Source organism: Microcaecilia unicolor, chromosome 2 (genome assembly GCF_901765095.1).
Source record: "Microcaecilia unicolor chromosome 2, aMicUni1.1, whole genome shotgun sequence".
In the NCBI taxonomy this organism is placed as follows: Eukaryota; Metazoa; Chordata; class Amphibia; order Gymnophiona; family Siphonopidae; genus Microcaecilia; species Microcaecilia unicolor.
In genome coordinates, this window is record NC_044032.1 from 64,149,298 (window position 1) to 64,167,623 (window position 18,326).

Consider the following 18,326-nt stretch of genomic DNA (forward strand, 5'->3'; position numbering starts at 1 on the left):
ACACAGGTGCCTTGATTTGCACAAATTACACCCTCGGGAATGTCCACAAGCAGACTGGGTGCCATGTACATGCATCCTGGTGCACACATGCAGGTATACCGTTCTGCAATTACTGTATTTTCACACATCTAAGCCACAGCTAATACTCATTTTGACTAGAGAGGTTGCAGTTAATACAAAGGTGCTGTTTATACACATTCCTAGTTAAATAAACTTCACAGTACACTGCAAATTTATCATAAAGACAACAGCAAAGCAAATCGTATGTAAGTTTTACGTGTAGTTAAATTGTGCTATTAAGCCGGATGTTTGGGGGGGGGGGGGGGGGGGGGGGGGAGAATGTACAGTGGGGGAAATAAGTATTTGATCCCTTGCTGATTTTGTAAGTTTGCCCACTGACAAAGACATGAGCAGCCCATAATTGAAGGGTAGGTTATTGGTAACAGTGAGAGATAGCACATCACAAATTAAATCCGGAAAATCACATTGTGGAAAGTATATGAATTTATTTGCATTCTGCAGAGGGAAATAAGTATTTGATCCCCCACCAACCAGTAAGAGATCTGGCCCCTACAGACCAGGTAGATGCTCCAAATCAACTCGTTACCTGCATGACAGACAGCTGTCGGCAATGGTCACCTGTATGAAAGACACCTGTCCACAGACTCAGTGAATCAGTCAGACTCTAACCTCTACAAAATGGCCAAGAGCAAGGAGCTGTCTAAGGATGTCAGGGACAAGATCATACACCTGCACAAGGCTGGAATGGGCTACAAAACCATCAGTAAGACGCTGGGCGAGAAGGAGACAACTGTTGGTGCCATAGTAAGAAAATGGAAGAAGTACAAAATGACTGTCAATCGACAAAGATCTGGGGCTCCACGCAAAATCTCACCTCGTGGGGTATCCTTGATCATGAGGAAGGTTAGAAATCCGCCTACAACTACAAGGGGGGAACTTGTCAATGATCTCAAGGCAGCTGGGACCACTGTCACCACGAAAACCATTGGTAACACATTACGACATAACGGATTGCAATCCTGCAGTGCCCGCAAGGTCCCCCTGCTCCGGAAGGCACATGTGACGGCCCGTCTGAAGTTTGCCAGTGAACACCTGGATGATGCCGAGAGTGATTGGGAGAAGGTGCTGTGGTCAGATGAGACAAAAATTGAGCTCTTTGGCATGAACTCAACTCGCCGTGTTTGGAGGAAGAGAAATGCTGCCTATGACCCAAAGAACACCGTCCCCACTGTCAAGCATGGAGGTGGAAATGTTATGTTTTGGGGGTGTTTCTCTGCTAAGGGCACAGGACTACTTCACCGCATCAATGGGAGAATGGATGGGGCCATGTACCGTACAATTCTGAGTGACAACCTCCTTCCCTCCGCCAGGGCCTTAAAAATGGGTCGTGGCTGGGTCTTCCAGCACGACAATGACCCAAAACATACAGCCAAGGCAACAAAGGAGTGGCTCAGGAAGAAGCACATTAGGGTCATGGAGTGGCCTAGCCAGTCACCAGACCTTAATCCCATTGAAAACTTATGGAGGGAGCTGAAGCTGCGAGTTGCCAAGCGACAGCCCAGAACTCTTAATGATTTAGAGATGATCTGCAAAGAGGAGTGGACCAAAATTCCTCCTGACATGTGTGCAAACCTCATCATCAACTACAGAAGACGTCTGACCGCTGTGCTTGCCAACAAGGGTTTTGCCACCAAGTATTAGGTCTTGTTTGCCAGAGGGATTAAATACTTATTTCCCTCTGCAGAATGCAAATAAATTCATATACTTTCCACAATGTGATTTTCCGGATTTAATTTGTGATGTGCTATCTCTCACTGTTACCAATAACCTACCCTTCAATTATGGGCTGCTCATGTCTTTGTCAGTGGGCAAACTTACAAAATCAGCAAGGGATCAAATACTTATTTCCCCCACTGTACCTGGCACACGTACACAAAGGTTCTGTGGTTAAGTGTGCCTCTTGTGCATATGCTCAGACAAAAACAGAAGTGTCAGCACACATCTGTACCCATTCTTCTGTGCCTAGATCTGCAATTTCACCTTTGTTGCTTACTATCTGCGTTTAAAACTTACAATTGCAGCCATCTGTACCATGCATATTAACACTTGAACTCTAGTATCTGGCACACAATAACATACATGCACATCCGAGGGGTGGCTAATACATAGCTGTGGCTTATTTAGAGGCACATTTACACAAAGGCAGAAATCCACAGCCTATATGTGCATAAATATGGTATTTAAAGCTCTTTCCTGCATATAAAAAGCATTTTCTCACCTGTAGCAGATGTTTTCATAGACAACAGCATTGATCAGGCACACAAGTGGGTGACGACAGGAAGTATAGTTAATTGATAAAGGTCTCTAGTTTCAAAAAAACATGACTTGTGGCAGGATGCCTTATTGCTTAAATAATGTTTTACAGGGTGAAAAACAGCCAGTCCATGCTGGGTGGCAGACTTTTCTGATGCAACTCTATTATCACCCAAGAACAGTGCTAAAAACCAAACAAGATAATGTATACAGATACAAGATGTAAGCTTTTTATTCATGTAGTCTTGCTCAGAAAGCTTTTTTAAAAACTTAATACTGTCAACTGTACTAAAGTGCAGCAATTTTGCTTCAATTCAAGATGGCTGTGGCTAGCAAAACCCTGCATTACAACAAGCATACATTAAAAAGATGCACTGGATGCTTGTATAAAAATGCAGCCCCATTCATACTCCTGTGAACAAGCACACACTTTGCTTGCCACTGCTTACATTTGGCCAGATGATCAAAAGGTAAATACGGGTGCTGGAGGCCACTAACGCTGGACTAGCACCAGCATTTACCCTCGCACAAATGATCAGAGGTCCACAATGAGCTCTGCGGTATTACGCCTGTATGATCAGAAAACAGCGCTCTGATCATACAGGCAGAATAGAGCCTTAACCCTATTCCAGCATTGAGGGATAAGCTCTGTCCCCCCCCCCCCCCCCCCACCTTGTTCAAGTCAGCCAACCCAGGCTGACAGTGAAGGTCAGTCCTGGGGGTCCAATGGACCTCCAGCCCCCCCCCCCCCCCCAACCTCTAGGTCCCCTAACCCCTCCAACACAAATAATAACTCCCTGGTGGCCTAGTGGGCAACATACCCCCACCCGCCCTGGTGGTCTAGCGGCCCCCCTCATACCCTCTCGTGACGGAGAAGGGAGTAGCACTCCTTCCTCCTTCCAACATCACGGCACCCTGTCCTGCCCTGTGCATCCATGGGCAAGGCTTCCCTACCATTTAAGGGAGAAACTGTGCTCTCGTGCTTGGGGGGGGGGGGCCTCCAGCCCCTTGCATGCTGAAGGGGGGGGGGGGGAGACAGCCTTCCATGCCATGCCCGAGCAATCCTCTCACACAAATATCCCCATGATCAAAACTAAATTGTGAGCATGAATTTGCATGCTATTAATTTTGATCATGAAGGCTTGGAAGGGTTCAAGATCATCTGACTTTCAGGAAGTCTCTCAAGACCTACTTATTTGGGCAAGCTTACCCTAAAGATCTAGTCCTGCCTCTGATTCCTGGACTCCCAACTCCTCTAAAGATCTTGTGGACTTAACTACTTTCTCTTAACCCTGCACCTTTCCGCCCATCATATCACTTTCCATTTATTGCACTTTCCTGTTTGTTAACTAAATGTTGTAAGCCACATTGAGCCTGCCAGTGGTGGGAAATTGTGGGGTATAAATGAGATAAATAAATAAAAAATAAATAATCCCTGGCACTGTTCTGGCACTAATTTTCTAGCACTGTTCGGAACAGCGCAGGGGATTTGATCACTGGGGCCACAGACACTGCTGTCTTGGGGCACAGCTTTGTCAGTACTCGCGCCCATTCAGAACAGAGGTGAGATCACAGAATGTGCTAAATTGCAATGCATTTACTCTGGCTTAAAAGGGAATTGTAGGTAAAGTCTTTGCAAGAAACAGTTGGTATCAACAAAGGTAATTTGGTGATTTGAAATGTTTTCTGAATGGAGACAAATCAATAAATTTCTCTTAAGGAGGTCTTATTGTTCAGATACTGTTCTACTGTGGCTGCCATCATGTTTCACACTCCCCTTAGCCCACGGATTAGAGCATATGAACATGAATACAACCTGCCACAAGTTATAATTACAGAAAACACAAACAAAATAAGGTTTCAGGAAGGGCAGTTTTTCCCTCCACTGATCATTTAGCCATAATCTTCACAGAATTACCGATAAGGAGGAGGGGAAATTAATTATGTAACTAAACAAATTTTAAGTTTGTTCAAATAAAAAAATACAAGCTGTGTAAGCTAGCTACTTGCTCTGATTCTACTTATACAAGTATATTAAAAAAAAAAAAAACTGACGGCAAATCACAGCTGTGTCTTCTGTTCAGTGTATTTTCTTGGCTGCACAGTCTTCAATGATTCTAAGATCTATGAAGCAGGGACTCTCTTGTGTGTCCAATGCTACATATGATCCAGTGCCACAACTGACAGAATATAAGTATTTATTACTATTTTCAGTATCATTACTGAATACATAGGTGTCCTTACGTTTTTAATGACCAGAAACAGCCAGAATCATTCAGCACAGTTATGTAACCTCTTAATAGCGTAAAAACTGGCAACGTACTTACAGTCAGCGTATTCTGGTAGAAGGTGACCTTGGCTCGGACAGGATAAGGCTTATTACGAAAATCTCTCTGACAGGATGCCAGTGCTTGAGTTGCACCATCACTAGGGAAATCAATACATCATATTCAGCAAGACAGAAGTGTTCCAGGTCACTCACAAAGCCACTAGTAAATTCTGAAATGGTGGCGAGTCCCTTCAATTTCTTGCATGCGTCTTCCCTTTTTCTGAAGTCTGTTCCCCTACTAACTATTCAGACCGATTCAAAATCTTGTAGCTTTAAGAGTGAGGGATGCTGTTTATAACTAAAAAAAAAAAAAGCATTACTCCAAGGTGCCTTGAGACAGCTCCGGAGAAAAATGGACCATGTCGGCACCCTATCTATTGCTGCTGTTTTGGCAATTTAAGTACACATTAATTTTTTTTTCACAATTTCAAATTCACAATTTAAGTTTGGAACTTTGAAGAATCGTGCTGTGATTACAAGCCCGGACATGGGGAGAAAAAAACAAAACACTGTTGCATCTATGGCTGTCCGCTGTATATTATTATTTATTGCATTTGTATCCCACCTTTTCCCACCTATTTGCAGGCTCAAAGTGGCTTACATAATGTTAATGTCAATACAATATATCAGATACAGTTAGTATTGTGCATAAATTAAGTAGGGAAAGAGTGATCGGGAATTATGTAGTTGAATTTTCATAACTGATTGGGTTGGTGAGGTGAATTGATGAGTTGTCAATTATCGGTTTTCATTGTAGGCTTTGTTGAAGTATGTCTTCAGAGCTTTGTGAAAGATAGTTATATCATTGATTGCTTTCAGGTCTGTAGGTAGTGCATTCCATAATTGCGTGCTCATGTAAGAGAAGGAAGTGGCATGCATCAGCTTGTATTTTAGTCCTTTACAACTGGGGAAGTGTAGGTTGAGAAATTTGCGGGATGATCTTGTGGCGTTTCTGGAAGGTAGGTCCACGAGTTTAGACATGTATATTGGGGCGTCTGCGTGAATATATGAGCGCATCTTCTAAAAATTATAGTGTCTTGAATAATCTCATTCATAATGGTTGGGAACTGTTTTGTGTGTTCTTATGTAATGCTTACAGATGTACAGAATGGAAATAGGCACTACAATTTTTAACAAGACATACCCCAGGCAATTTTATATATGTCTACTTGAGTGCATTAAAATACCAGTCTTCACATTCAAGGCAACCATAAAAATTACCTACACGCACGATGTTACTCACAGTAGGGAGAGGCATTCTTGGGGACAGGGCTTGGAAACAGAGGCATATTTTCTGAAGTACACACATTTTTATGGGGAAACAATACAAAACAGTGGTGTGCAGGTATGTTCTCCTTAAGAGATTTTCTAATTGATACTGCTTGTGTATTCTCACTTTGACAAGGGGGGCAAAATCCCAAGTCAAAGTTACCTGTCAACTTGCAGATGTCAAGGCAGTTAGCACGCACAGCATTATTTATTAGACCTCTGCACTAGTAAATAATGGACCACATGCATCTGCTATGTGAACTAAGACTTGCATGTGTGTTTCATGAAGGCACTTTAAAGAAACAAAAGACTATTTGTTAATGAAAAGTGGGAAAAAGTTGCAAATAGTCTATAAAAGTGTGGTAGATTGGTGAGGCAAGATTTTGAATGTGCTCTGTAGTTTTCTCTCTTTATAGTGGTCTCTGCCATTTTGTCCGGCACCAACGTCGGGCTCACCGGTCTATAATTTCCCGATCTCCTCTGGAACCTTTTTTAAAGGAACGCACTGTCAAAAGCAGTACGCCCAACCACCTTAATTTCCAGAAAGTACTAAAGACAGAACTGTTCAGTAGGGCTTACCCCACTGACCCAACAAAAAACACCGGACACTTGCGACACAATGTAACCAAGGACCGTAATTGGACATTATCTGACTCTTCCTCCCCTCTCCCTCTCTAAGTTCCCCATTCTACCACAGTTCACTTTGTATTCATTCAAACCATGTATTTGTTCAGACCGAAATCGGCTAAAGCCGATAACGGTAATATGTAAGCCACACTGAGCCTGCAAAAATGTGGGATACAAATGCAACAAATAAAGAAAAGGAAATGCCCTAGAAATGACAAATCACCAAAACGTGATCTAGCAACCATTTCACAACAATGAAACACCAGGGCAGTTCTCTCTGAAACAAATCAAAAATCATTTTATATTTTATTTTGAGCTGCTGCTTCATGGGCAAGATTACCAGAGAAATACTTTTCTAGGAATTCTCTCAATGCCAAAAGGAAGGACCATTATTTTAAACAAATACTCTTGTCAACAAGTGAAGAGAAAGGAACACAAACAGAATGAAGCTTTTAATATTTCTAACTTAAGTGTTACACTGTGTTAGAATCAAATTCCTAACATTTCAGCTTAAGGGACCCTTTTACTAACGATTAGCATGAGTGGTGTAGCCATGGGTAGACCTAGCCCACCCAAAATTGTGGCACTCTTGCAGTGGCTGGCAGGGATCCCTAAATCCTGCCAGTGAAGATATCCTCCTCAGATGGCCAGTGCTCTCCTAGATGGTAGCGGGTAGTACTTGCCTCAAGCCAACGCCAACAATGGCTCCCCACTTTCTCTAATACTTAATATCCTTATGCAGTCATTAGGTGTGGTCTTTGATCCGCTTCAGGCAGATCTTTCATATACGCTGATGATATTGCTGCTCTTTTGCCTGTACTTTTTAGACACTATCCCCGGGATTCTATATATCGTGCTGAGATTTCCTCACAGAAATCAAAGCGTATTCCATAACAATGCTCATAACTTAATTAGTTAAGCTAATCAATGCTGACAATTGGATGTTAAACAATTGGCACTAATTTGCATTAATCAAAATGTACGCTCACTACTGTCTAAGCTTATTCTGCAAAATGGTGCACCTAAAGTCTAAGTTGTATAGTTGAAAAGTGGGCATGGAATGGGCATTTCTAAGATCTATGTAAGTTATAGAATACACCTGCTCCGTGCCTAATTTAGAAGTCAGGATTTACACCAGGTTTTAGTTGGCATAATTGACCGCGACTAAAAATGTAATTGCGTGGACCGGTGCTCGGCATATTCTATATGTCAAGCAGAAATTTAAGCCTATTCTATAAAATTTAGGCGTACTTTAGAGAATATGGAAAAAATTAATTCTTAACTGATAATTTTCTTTCCATTAGTTCCAACAAATGGATCCAGAGACTTATGGGTTGTGTCCCTCTACCAGCAGGTGGAGAGAGAGAGAGAGCCTCTGAGGTTTGCTATATGCGGACCTGTGCAGCCAAGTAAACCTCAGTATGAATGATACCAAAGCAGTGGAATGGAAACAATAGAAAACTCTCCTGACATTGTCAGACCAAATGCCCAACATATTTCCACCACTTCTTTATTTATTATTTAATCAAACATAACAACATAGTAGATGACAGCAGAAAAAGACCTGCACGGTCCACCCAGTCTGCCCAACAAGATAAACTCATATGTGCTACTTTTTGTGTATACCCTACCTTGATTTGCACCTGTCCTCTTCAGGGCACAGACCATATAAATCTGCCCAGCACTATCCCAAACGAAAGAACATTCAGAACGGAACCTGAAAAAACTAACCAATCAAAACAAAACCGCAGACAATAAATCCAGGAGGGGCCTCTGGATTGATCTGTTGGGAATAATGAAAAGAAAAGTGTCAGGTAAGAATTAATTTTTCCTTCCATAGCATCCCACAGATCAATCCAGAGACTTGTGGGATGTACACAAACAGTCCTCAAGAAGGGCGGGACACCCCCAAGCCCAAACCCCGCATCTTGCCGAGCTGCCACATCCACCTGATAATGACGAGTGAACGTATGGACCGAAGCCCATGTAGCAGCTCTGCAGATATCTTCCAGAGAAACCAAACGGGACTCTGCATAGGAAGAAACCTGAGCTGACGTAGAATGAGCACGAACTTGCGCAGGGGCTTACTTGCCCAATGCCACGTATGCCAAAGAGATGGCCTCCTGCACCCAACGGGCTATGGTGGCCTTGGAAGCCACAGGACCCTTCTTACTGCCCCCAAAAAGGATGAAGAGATGGTCAAAAAGATGAAATTCATTAGTCACCTCCAAATAAGAAGAGCCCATCTCACGAGGTAATAATCCCGGAGAAAAGCCGGCAAATGCAGGGACTGCCCCAAGTGGAAATGAGAAACCACCTTGGGCAAAAACGAAGGAACTGTCCTAATCGATATCCCCGCCTCCATAAAAAACGCAGGAAGGGGTCTCTGCAAGAAAGAGCCTGCAACTCAAATTCTCCGAGCTGAAGTAATGGCTACTAGGAAAAACCGCCTTCAAGTTGAGATCCTTAACCGTAATCCTTGATAAGGGTTCGAAAGGAGGGCGCTGAAGCGCTTTGAGAACTAGATTAAGGTTCCAGGATGGCAGCACTGGCACGTGAGGAGGACACAACCGATTTACGCCCCTCAAGAAACAAACCACATCCGGGTGGGAGGCGATGGACGTCCCCTGGAGCCGGCCTCTAAAGCATGCCAGAGCTGCCACCAGCACCTTAAGAGAACTCAACGAGAGTGATTGCTGTACACCCTCCTGAAGAAACACGAGGATAACCGATAGTGAAGCCGAAGCCGCTGACAATCCCGAACGCGAACACCATGAATCGAAGGTACGCCACACCCTAGCATAAGCTATCAAGGTGGATCTTTTCCGAGCCTGCAGCATTGTAGCTATAACTGTGTCCTGATACCCTTTCCTTCTCAACTTTGAGGCACTGTGGCTAGGCCGAAGGGCATCGCCTTGAATTGAAAATGACGACCGAGCACTGCAAAGCGAAGAAAACACCTGTAGGGAGGCCAAATTGAAATGTGTAAATACGTCTCCGAGATTGAGATGTCAAAAACTCCCCTGGCTGTACTACTGTGATAACCGAGCGGAGGGTTTCCATTCAAAAATGCCAAACCCGTAAGGACCTGTTGACGCACTTGAGATCTAGGACTGGTCGCCAAGAACCGCCCTTTTTTGGTATCACAAAATAAATGGGGGTACCGGCTGGACGGCACCCAGTCGTTGCAAGTTGAGGAGGGTGTGACGAACCGCCCACAACTTGGCAGATTTGAAAGGAGATTCAAGAAAAGAGAGTCTACTATAGGATGAGCCAATTCTAACTTGTAGCCGTCTCTGATAACCTCTAAGACCCATCCGTCAGATGTTACCCTGGTCCACTCCACCAGGAATAGGGACAGACTGCCCCCAGTAACCAGCTGGAAATGGACCAGGGCCCCATCATTGGGCAGATCTGGCTGCGGGCTGGGTTCTGTTACCGGAGAGGAAGGCCCACCTGTCATCCCAATAGGGCTGAGGCCTCTGAGAAAATCTTGCCCTCTGAAAAGAGGTACCGCGACCTGGACAGTAACGCTGGGCATCCCTAAACTTAGGTTTAGGTCCCGCTGGTCGCAGAGACTTGGACCCGTCCTCTGGGAGGCGCTGGCCCTTGGAGTCACCAAGGTCCTTCACAATCTGTTCTATGTCTGTCCCAAACAAAAGCTTTCCCCTAAAAGGAAGCTTTGCTAGCCGTGACTTAGAGGCTACGTCTGCAGCCCAATGCCACAAGCACGGCCAACGATGCATGGTGACCGCTAGGGAAACCTCCTTCGCCGAAGCCCTCAAAAGATCATAAAGGAGATCCGCAAGGAAGGCTAAACTGGACTCTAAGGCCGGCAAACCAGCCACAAGTTCCTCCGGAGAGGAGGCTTTCTGTACCCACGATAAGCATGCCCGCACTGCATAAGAGCCACAAACAGGCTTACAGGGAAAGAGCCACCACTTCAAAGGACAGCTTCAAGCAAGTCTCCAACTTACGATCCTCAGGGCCCTTCAGCACCATGCCACCCTCCACAGGGAGAGTGGTCTTCTTAGTGACTGCTGTGAATAAGGAAACCACCGTAGGGACCTTCAGCAAGTCTAAATCAGCAGCAGGCAGCGCGTAAAGACACGACATAGCTCTAGCAACCTTAAGCCCACTGTCCGGCGTATCCCACTGCGCCAAAATAAGGATCTTCATGGCCTCATGTACATGAAAGGAACGAGGTGGGCATTTGGTGCCATACATAATTGAGGGCACAGGACCTGTTCCCCCTGACGAATCAGGGGGTGAAATGGCCAAAACCTCAAAAGCCCGATCAGGGAGGTAAGTTCTTCCCTGCGAAAAAGGTGGCCAGCTGTAGGATCATCCCCCTCCTCAGAAGGCAGGGAGACGTCATCTGCTAAATCCAATGATTCTAAGGGAGAGCCCGCAGACAAAAACGGGCCATCTGTGTCAGATAGCTCCTCGGGGTCCAAAAACTCCACCTGGGGACGTTTGGGTAGGAAAGGAGACGGGGCTGCATGAAGAGAAGCTCCTGACTTCTTCAGAAGAAAGGCATTGTGCATTAATAAAACAAAACTGGGGAAAAAGGAACCTAAAGGGACGCCCCTGCTTCTTCTAAATCGTTTCCCTCCATCGGAGCCTGTGCCACAGAAGCACGCTGCGCCTCCTGTCAACCACCACATGCGGAGCGGGTCGCGACTAAGAGAAGAAAATGGCGCCCGCTGAACGCTGCACTAACTGCCCCGAGAAAATCGCCGAAACTATCCCCTGTGCTTCTGATTTACCAGACGCTGAGGGGAACCCCCGTCGCGCTGAGCAGCGTTTTGCAGCCTCAGAAGGCACAGACATGCTCCACAAACGCCTGCCCCAATTGACTCAGCACTTTGTCTTGCTCCTCCGTATGATTAAATAAAAACAAAGGCTCTTAAAGAGACGCTTACCTTTTTTTTTTTCTTTTTTCTTCAGGAGAGAAAGGAAACACCGGATCAGGCCAACAGCCCCACGCGAGGAAGGAAAGGTAGGGGGAGACCAGGAGGGACTTCGCACCACCAGGTGTACACCACAAGCTGCAAACAGCCACTCTGTGCTAAACTAGGCCCAAAAGACACCAGTAGCCAGATCAAACCAGAGCTGCACAGAGATGTCCCTCCACCTGCTAGAGAGAATACTGAGGTTTACTTTGCTGCACAGGTCCACATATAGCAAACCTCGGAGGTTCTCTCCATCTCCACCTGCTGTTAGAGGGACACAACCCACAAGTCTCTGGATTGATCTGTGGGACGCTATGGAAACCTAGGTGAATTTTTTTTTCCCCACGCAGAATTTTCAGGCACCATGTATAGAATCTAGCCCTACGTCCCTTATGCAAACTTGCAAGAGATTAATAGAGGACTGGGTCACGGTATATCAATTAAAGCTAAACAGAGATAAAACAAAGTTCTTATGGATAGGACCTCCTAATGATCTTAAATTCCATCAAACTCTTAAGGTAGGTTCTGATCAATTTTCAGTTGAATTACATTCAAAAGTACTTAGAGTGGAACTCGATAACCAGCTGTCTATGCATAGCGATACCCAGGTTGTTTTGAAGTCCTTTTAAGAAGTTTGTGAGGAAATATTTTAAGCCACTAGCCCTTACGCTTTTCTTTCAAGGTCTGATCTTATTTAGACTAGATTACTGCAATATTGTTTTTTAGTTTTTTGTTGGTTGTTCTAAATCTCTTCTCCATCAATTGCAACTAGTCCAGCTGTTCAGCTAATTTATGGATTAAATAGATGTGATTCAGTGAAAGTTCTCTTTTCCATGCTGCACTGGCTCCCTGTGGAAGCACGTATACAATTCAAAGTAGAAATATATGCCTTTAAGATATAAGTGATGCTCCAACTTTTCAAACTGATTTAAAATTATTCCACTTCATGATTAAAAAAAAACAAAAAAACGAAACATACACCCTCAACCTTTTATGCTATATTTTCCTGCAGTTCATAAGTTGAAGTCTGTGAAACAAGTTTTCTGCTTCTTTACCACATCAGATGGTGGCAATTTGGAAAATGTTAAAAGCTCATCTATTTCACAAATTTGGTTTAGTTAATAATGCTTGATGATTTTATTAGTTTTAAAACTGCTTAACAGTACTGTTATTCCTAGACATGTGGTTTTAGCTTCTTAATGTCATAATCTCCCTAGAACTAACAAGGTATTGGCGGAAGACTACAACCTGAGTGGAGGAGTGGCCTAGTGGTTAGGGTGGTGGACTTTGGTCCTGGGGAACTGAGGAACTGAGTTTGATTCCCACTTCAGGCACAGGCAGCTCCTTGTGACTCTGGGCAAGTCACTTAACCCTCCATTGCCCCATGTAAGCCGCATTGAGCCTGCCATGAGTGGGAAAGCGCGGGGTACAAATGTAACAACAAAAAATAAACAAACCTAATGTAATATGCAACCTGCTGGTGTTTGCTCAAGGCAAGTGCTGCCGTTTACTGTTTAAAAGAGAGCTGGCTGCCCCAGGCGGAAGAGGTCCCTGCCAGCTCTCCTGTTCTCAAATTTAAACCTGGGGTGATACCGGTAACAGAGTGTGGACAGTACAGCAACATGCTCTCACCGCTGTACAAGAAAAGGTAGAACTGATGCCGGTGGAGTGGGGAGTGCAGTTGCCAGAAGAGTTGACTCAGGGCACAGGAACACTTTGAACCAGCACCAAGTGTATCTAAAATACATTAAGCAATAAACCTAGCATTTTCAAACAAAATACATAAAAACAGGTCACTCACTTTTGGTGATCATAAATGAGATGGCCATCATTGCCAATCACCACTATCACTGGATTGTTTTTCTAAAACAAAAATAGAGTTTCAACTCTTTATAAAACAGAACATTTTCAGTTAACAGCAAGCACTACAGCAGATGAGCCCCAAGTGTTTTCAAGTCACCATGATCAGAAGTCCTGAATGTGAATAGGCAGCATTAATATTTTTCCCCTCATCTAAAATGTGCAGCTCATCTCAGATGACTTCATATTCACCAAATAGCCCTGCAATGCTTCAAAATCAAATGTATTAACTTGCTAGTGAAGCCTAGCAAATGACAACTTAACACCTACTCAAACTAACAAACACAATGTGCTTTTGCAATACTCTGTACTGAAATGATACAAGCATTCACCCAACATTAATGCACAGCTTAGTAAACAAGGGGGTAAATGTCTGGCGTATCAAAATGTTTGCAGGTACAGCTATAGGGGCTACCACAGCCTCCAAAGTTGCTAATATTTTCAAAACAATTAATATATTTGTTTTATTCAAAGATGGGATTAGGGAGTACTATGGAATGGAACAGAACATCTGAGAAATCGTATTTTTTGTGTGGTTAAACTCAATTCCAACTTAAGTTTACTTATACTTCCATTATAAAACCAGCTTTTTAATTTCTCTCTTTTTTTTTTATTTGCAGTTTCAAATATACATTCATAAAAAGAAATGTATAAAGAAAAATAGAAAGTACTCAAAAGAAAAAAAAAAGGGCCTAATACTATTAAAAAAAGAAATCTAGCCTACATTACAGGGAACATCCATTAACTGGCGGAGTAAATAATTACAAATAAAGAAAAGCAAGAAGCAGAATAGGCTAACAATTCTTATATCTTTCTTAACAAACTAAACATTTTCCTTTCCTTTATCCGCCAAAAAAAACTTTGCAATCGAACTGGGTCCCAGAAAACAGAACTATTGTTCCCATGATTGACAGACACTTACAAGGAAATTTAAGGAAGAAGGATCCCCTTGCTTCCAAAACCTAGAGCTTTCCTATGAAGTTGAGTTTGTCTTGCCACATCAGGAAACACAGTTATTGTTTGACCACAAAAAAAAAAAAAAAGTTTACCTGTCATTTAGCAAAATACAGTTTCATAATAGATCATTTTTTCCATTTCTGTCTGAACCACCACTAATAAAAGTAGCACATTTTAATATTGTACCCTTTGATGAGTCTAGAAATTAGGAAAATATCAAGATCATCAGGTAAGGTCAAATGATCTACACTTTCCTCTTCACCCAGTTTCTTAACCCTTCTTGGAAGATAAGGGGACTTATTTTCAAAGCAAAGTTCCATAAGTTACTATGGAGCTCATTTTCAAAACGTCCAAAGAGTGTCAAAGCCCAATTTGGATGTTTTTCTTCTCAAAACGTCCATTTTCTTCTAAACTTATCTTGCAGACGTTTATCTATGCAATTTGTCTGCAGTGCGTCCAAATCACAAGAGGGCACGTTGAGGGCATTTCAAAGATGGGATTAGGGTGTGCCTAACACTTGGACATTTTACAGTCTTAATGGAACAAAACCAAAAAGTCCGACTAAAAAACTGAGGAGTAGCCTAGCGGTTAGAGCAGCAAAATTTGATCCTGGGGAACTGGGTTCAATTCCTGGGGACTCTGGGCAAGTCACTTAACCCTCCACTGCCCCAGGTACAAATAAATACCTGTATATACTATGTAAACTGCTTTGAATGTAGTTGCAAGAATGACAGAAAAGTGGTATATCAAGTCCTATTCCCTTCCCTAAACCCTCCCCCCCCTCAATATCTCCCAGTGGTCACTGACCCCTTCCCACCCCCAAAAAATGTGAATAAAAATATGACTTACCAGCAGCCTCTATGACAGCTTCAGATGTTAAAGTCAGGTCTATTAGAACAGAATGCAGGTCCCTGGAATGGTCTGTGCAGTGCACCATGGAGTGGGTGACTCGGGTCCCTATCTCTCCTCTACCTGTCACACCTGTGGTAGAAAATGTGACCCCTCTCAAAGTCACCAAAACACCACTGTACCACATGCGTGATCCCTTAAACCCATAAGGTAGTGGGTTTTGGAGGGCTCCTGGGACGATATAAGGGAGCAAAGTGAGATGTGTACAAGGGAGCATTTTTGAATTACACAGAAGTCCCCTCTAAGGTGCCCCCACTGCTCTCCTGGGATGTCTGGGGGACAAGTATTCTAAAATTGTTGGCTCCTCCTACATCCCAATGGCATGAATCTGTACGTTTGTGTTTTGCACTTTTTTTAGAAAATGACTTTTTCCTATTGGGATTTTGGACATTTTGCACAAAACGCTGAAAGTCGGACTTAGGCATCATATCGAAAATGCCCCTCCATGTAAATTTTTAAGTCTATGTGCTTTGAAAATGAGCCTCATCATATATATTAACTAGGGAAGTGATGCCACTTCTGAAAATATCCCCAAGGTACATCTTAAAAATTTCCAGGAGAGACCCACTGGGTAAGAGGGAAATTAAGGAAAAATCAAATTCCTAGCCCTCGTAACATTTTCTAAGTTTTTAGATATTATTTCCATTGGCAAGTGGCCATTTTGAGCTATATAATCAAAAACCTCTTGCCAGAACCAGTTTGTTGCATTTTCAAGTTGCCGTTTGTATCATATGCATGAAAGGTTGCCCGTGTTTTCCATTTTAAACATGTTTAGAGGAGGTTTTTTTTTTGATATGCCATCTAATTCCAATTTGGACATTTTGCAAAACATGTCCAAAAATCCAGTAATGAACAGTCATTTTCAAACCAGGAAAACATCCAACTTTGTTTCGAAAACAGCCATTTGCTAGATATTTTTTGTGCTCAGTGCATCTATCTTTTAGGACTATTTTTGAGAAAAAAAAAAAAGCAAGCCATTGGGATGTATGGGGTGGGGGTGGGGCAGCATTCTTAGCAGACTGGCCACACAGCCATCCCAGCAGAGCAGTGGGGCCACCCTAGGTAGCATTGTAGTGGGCTTCACATGAAAGGTACCAGGTACACATCTCACCGTTACCCTCTAATATTGTATGGTGAGCCCTCCAGAACACATAAAACCTACTGTACACCACTACAATAGTCCTTATGCCTGCAAGTGTCACCTCTATGTAGGTACAGCTGGTATTAGTGTTTTTTTGCAGAGCTCACACATTCCACTACAAGTGTGCCAGTGGGATAGGGCCTTCTCTACAGTCCACTACACCGACCACTAGGCTACTCCTGGGACCTCTCTGCTGCGCTAATAGGAATGGTCATCATACCTGAAGATGTCATACAGCCTGTTATGTACTGTCACATCTTAGTGAGCCGGGAGGGGGTCAGTGACCACTGGGAGAGTAGGGGGGGGCCTATGCCTTAATCCCTCCAGTGGTCATTTAGGGCACCTTTTGGTCACTTAGGGGTCCTTTTACTAAGCCGAGGTAAAAAGTGGCTTGCCGTAGTGTAGGCATGGGTTTGGGGCGCGCACAGAAATATTTTTCAGCGCACGTACAAAAAACAAACACTCTCCCCCCCCCCCCCCCCCCCCCCCCCGAAAATGGACGTGCAGCAAAATCAAAATTGCTGCGCGCCCATTTCAGGTGTCTGACTTTATCGCCAGCAATAGACCTAGCGGTAAGTAATCTGCATGGTAATGACCTGCGCGCGTGCAAAAATAAAATTTTTTTTCCAGATGCACGTAGCGGACGCGTGTAGAGCCTTACCCGGCTTAGTAAAAGGGGCCCTTAGTTGTAATTGAAACTGGTCTAACCAACCAAAACCACAGTCTTAATTTTGGCCCTAGATATTTTTTGTTCCATTATTGCAGAGAAACAACTCTTTTGGTGCCACCCATGTCCTGCCTAAAACCTGCCCTCAATGTCTGGGCAACTGTGGAGAAAAATGTCTAAAATCAGGGTGTTAAAAATTGCAACTTCGATGTTTAAGAGATTAACATCTTTGTCTCCTTATGACTTTTTTGTTTTGAAAATGAGCCCTCTAATGTCCAGAGACAATTTTAAGATGCAGACTAAAGATATTGCCTGTTCCTTTCAAAGGGTTATCTCCATTCAACTGTTAAAGGTGCCTATAAAAAACAAATCATCATTGTGGATACCAAGAGGAAAAAAAAAATTTCTTTGTTTCTATGAGTGCCATAACACTGGCACTCACAAACATAGAAATAGAAGGCAAACAGGGCCAAATTAAAATAAATACTGAGCGCTATTCTACAAATAGTGCTCCAATTTGGGTGCCATTTATAGAATAGTGCCAGGATTCACACCCAACTTTGGGTGCAAGGAATTACACAAACTGAAACCTGGTGTAAATCTTCACGCCTAAATTAGGCATAGCTCTCCTGAACTCTACAATACTGTGAGCATCTTTAGTGATTGACTCTGACTCACCCATGCTCCTCCTATGACCACTCCCCCTTTTCAAGTTGCGTGCTAAAAGATTTTACACAAGCATCTTTATAGATTAGTGCTTAAGATGCGTATGGAAATCCAAATTACTGCCAATAATTGTTAACATCCAATTATTGGTGCTAATTGGCTCATTATTCAAATAGCACAAGTAAACTGGGCACATGTAATTTTGAACACCATATATAGAATCTGGGGGATAAAGATCATATGGCCTATCCAGTCTGCCCATCATTACCATCCACTACTGTCATAAAACGTCTAGCCACCTGCCTGGGGCTACCCCTGCGGCCACTTAGAGGGTCTATCCCCAGCACAGCTCAGGTCCACCTGCACCTGCCGCTTGTGCTCTACACAAGCAACCCTCCACCCCCACGCACTAGGCTCCACTTGCCTCTGAGCAGGTCTCCTACCCAGAAGTTATCCTCGGTGATTTCTAAGTTACTGGGGCAACACTCCCAGTGGTTCCACAGTTCCTAGAAAGCACTCAGACCCAACACACAAACCACCAGGATTCACAGTCAGTCCACACAAGCAGTCAATAAACTTAAAGGCTTGTCATAAAAATAAAAACAGGCGGAA

General features: G+C 43.5%; 1 protein-coding gene across 2 annotated transcripts in view; it reads right to left on the reverse strand.

The window, feature by feature from the left end:
- Nucleotides 1–18,326, reverse strand: part of LMAN1 (lectin, mannose binding 1) — a 59,892-nt gene that overhangs the window by 29,941 nt on the left and 11,625 nt on the right. For both annotated transcript variants that reach the window (XM_030192997.1, XM_030192996.1), the window contains exons 4-5: nucleotides 13,316–13,377; nucleotides 4,662–4,761 (exon numbers count right to left, since the gene is read on the reverse strand). In XM_030192997.1, the coding sequence (XP_030048857.1) occupies nucleotides 4,662–4,761; nucleotides 13,316–13,377 (162 nt within the window). The remainder of the gene's footprint in view (nucleotides 1–4,661; nucleotides 4,762–13,315; nucleotides 13,378–18,326) is intronic.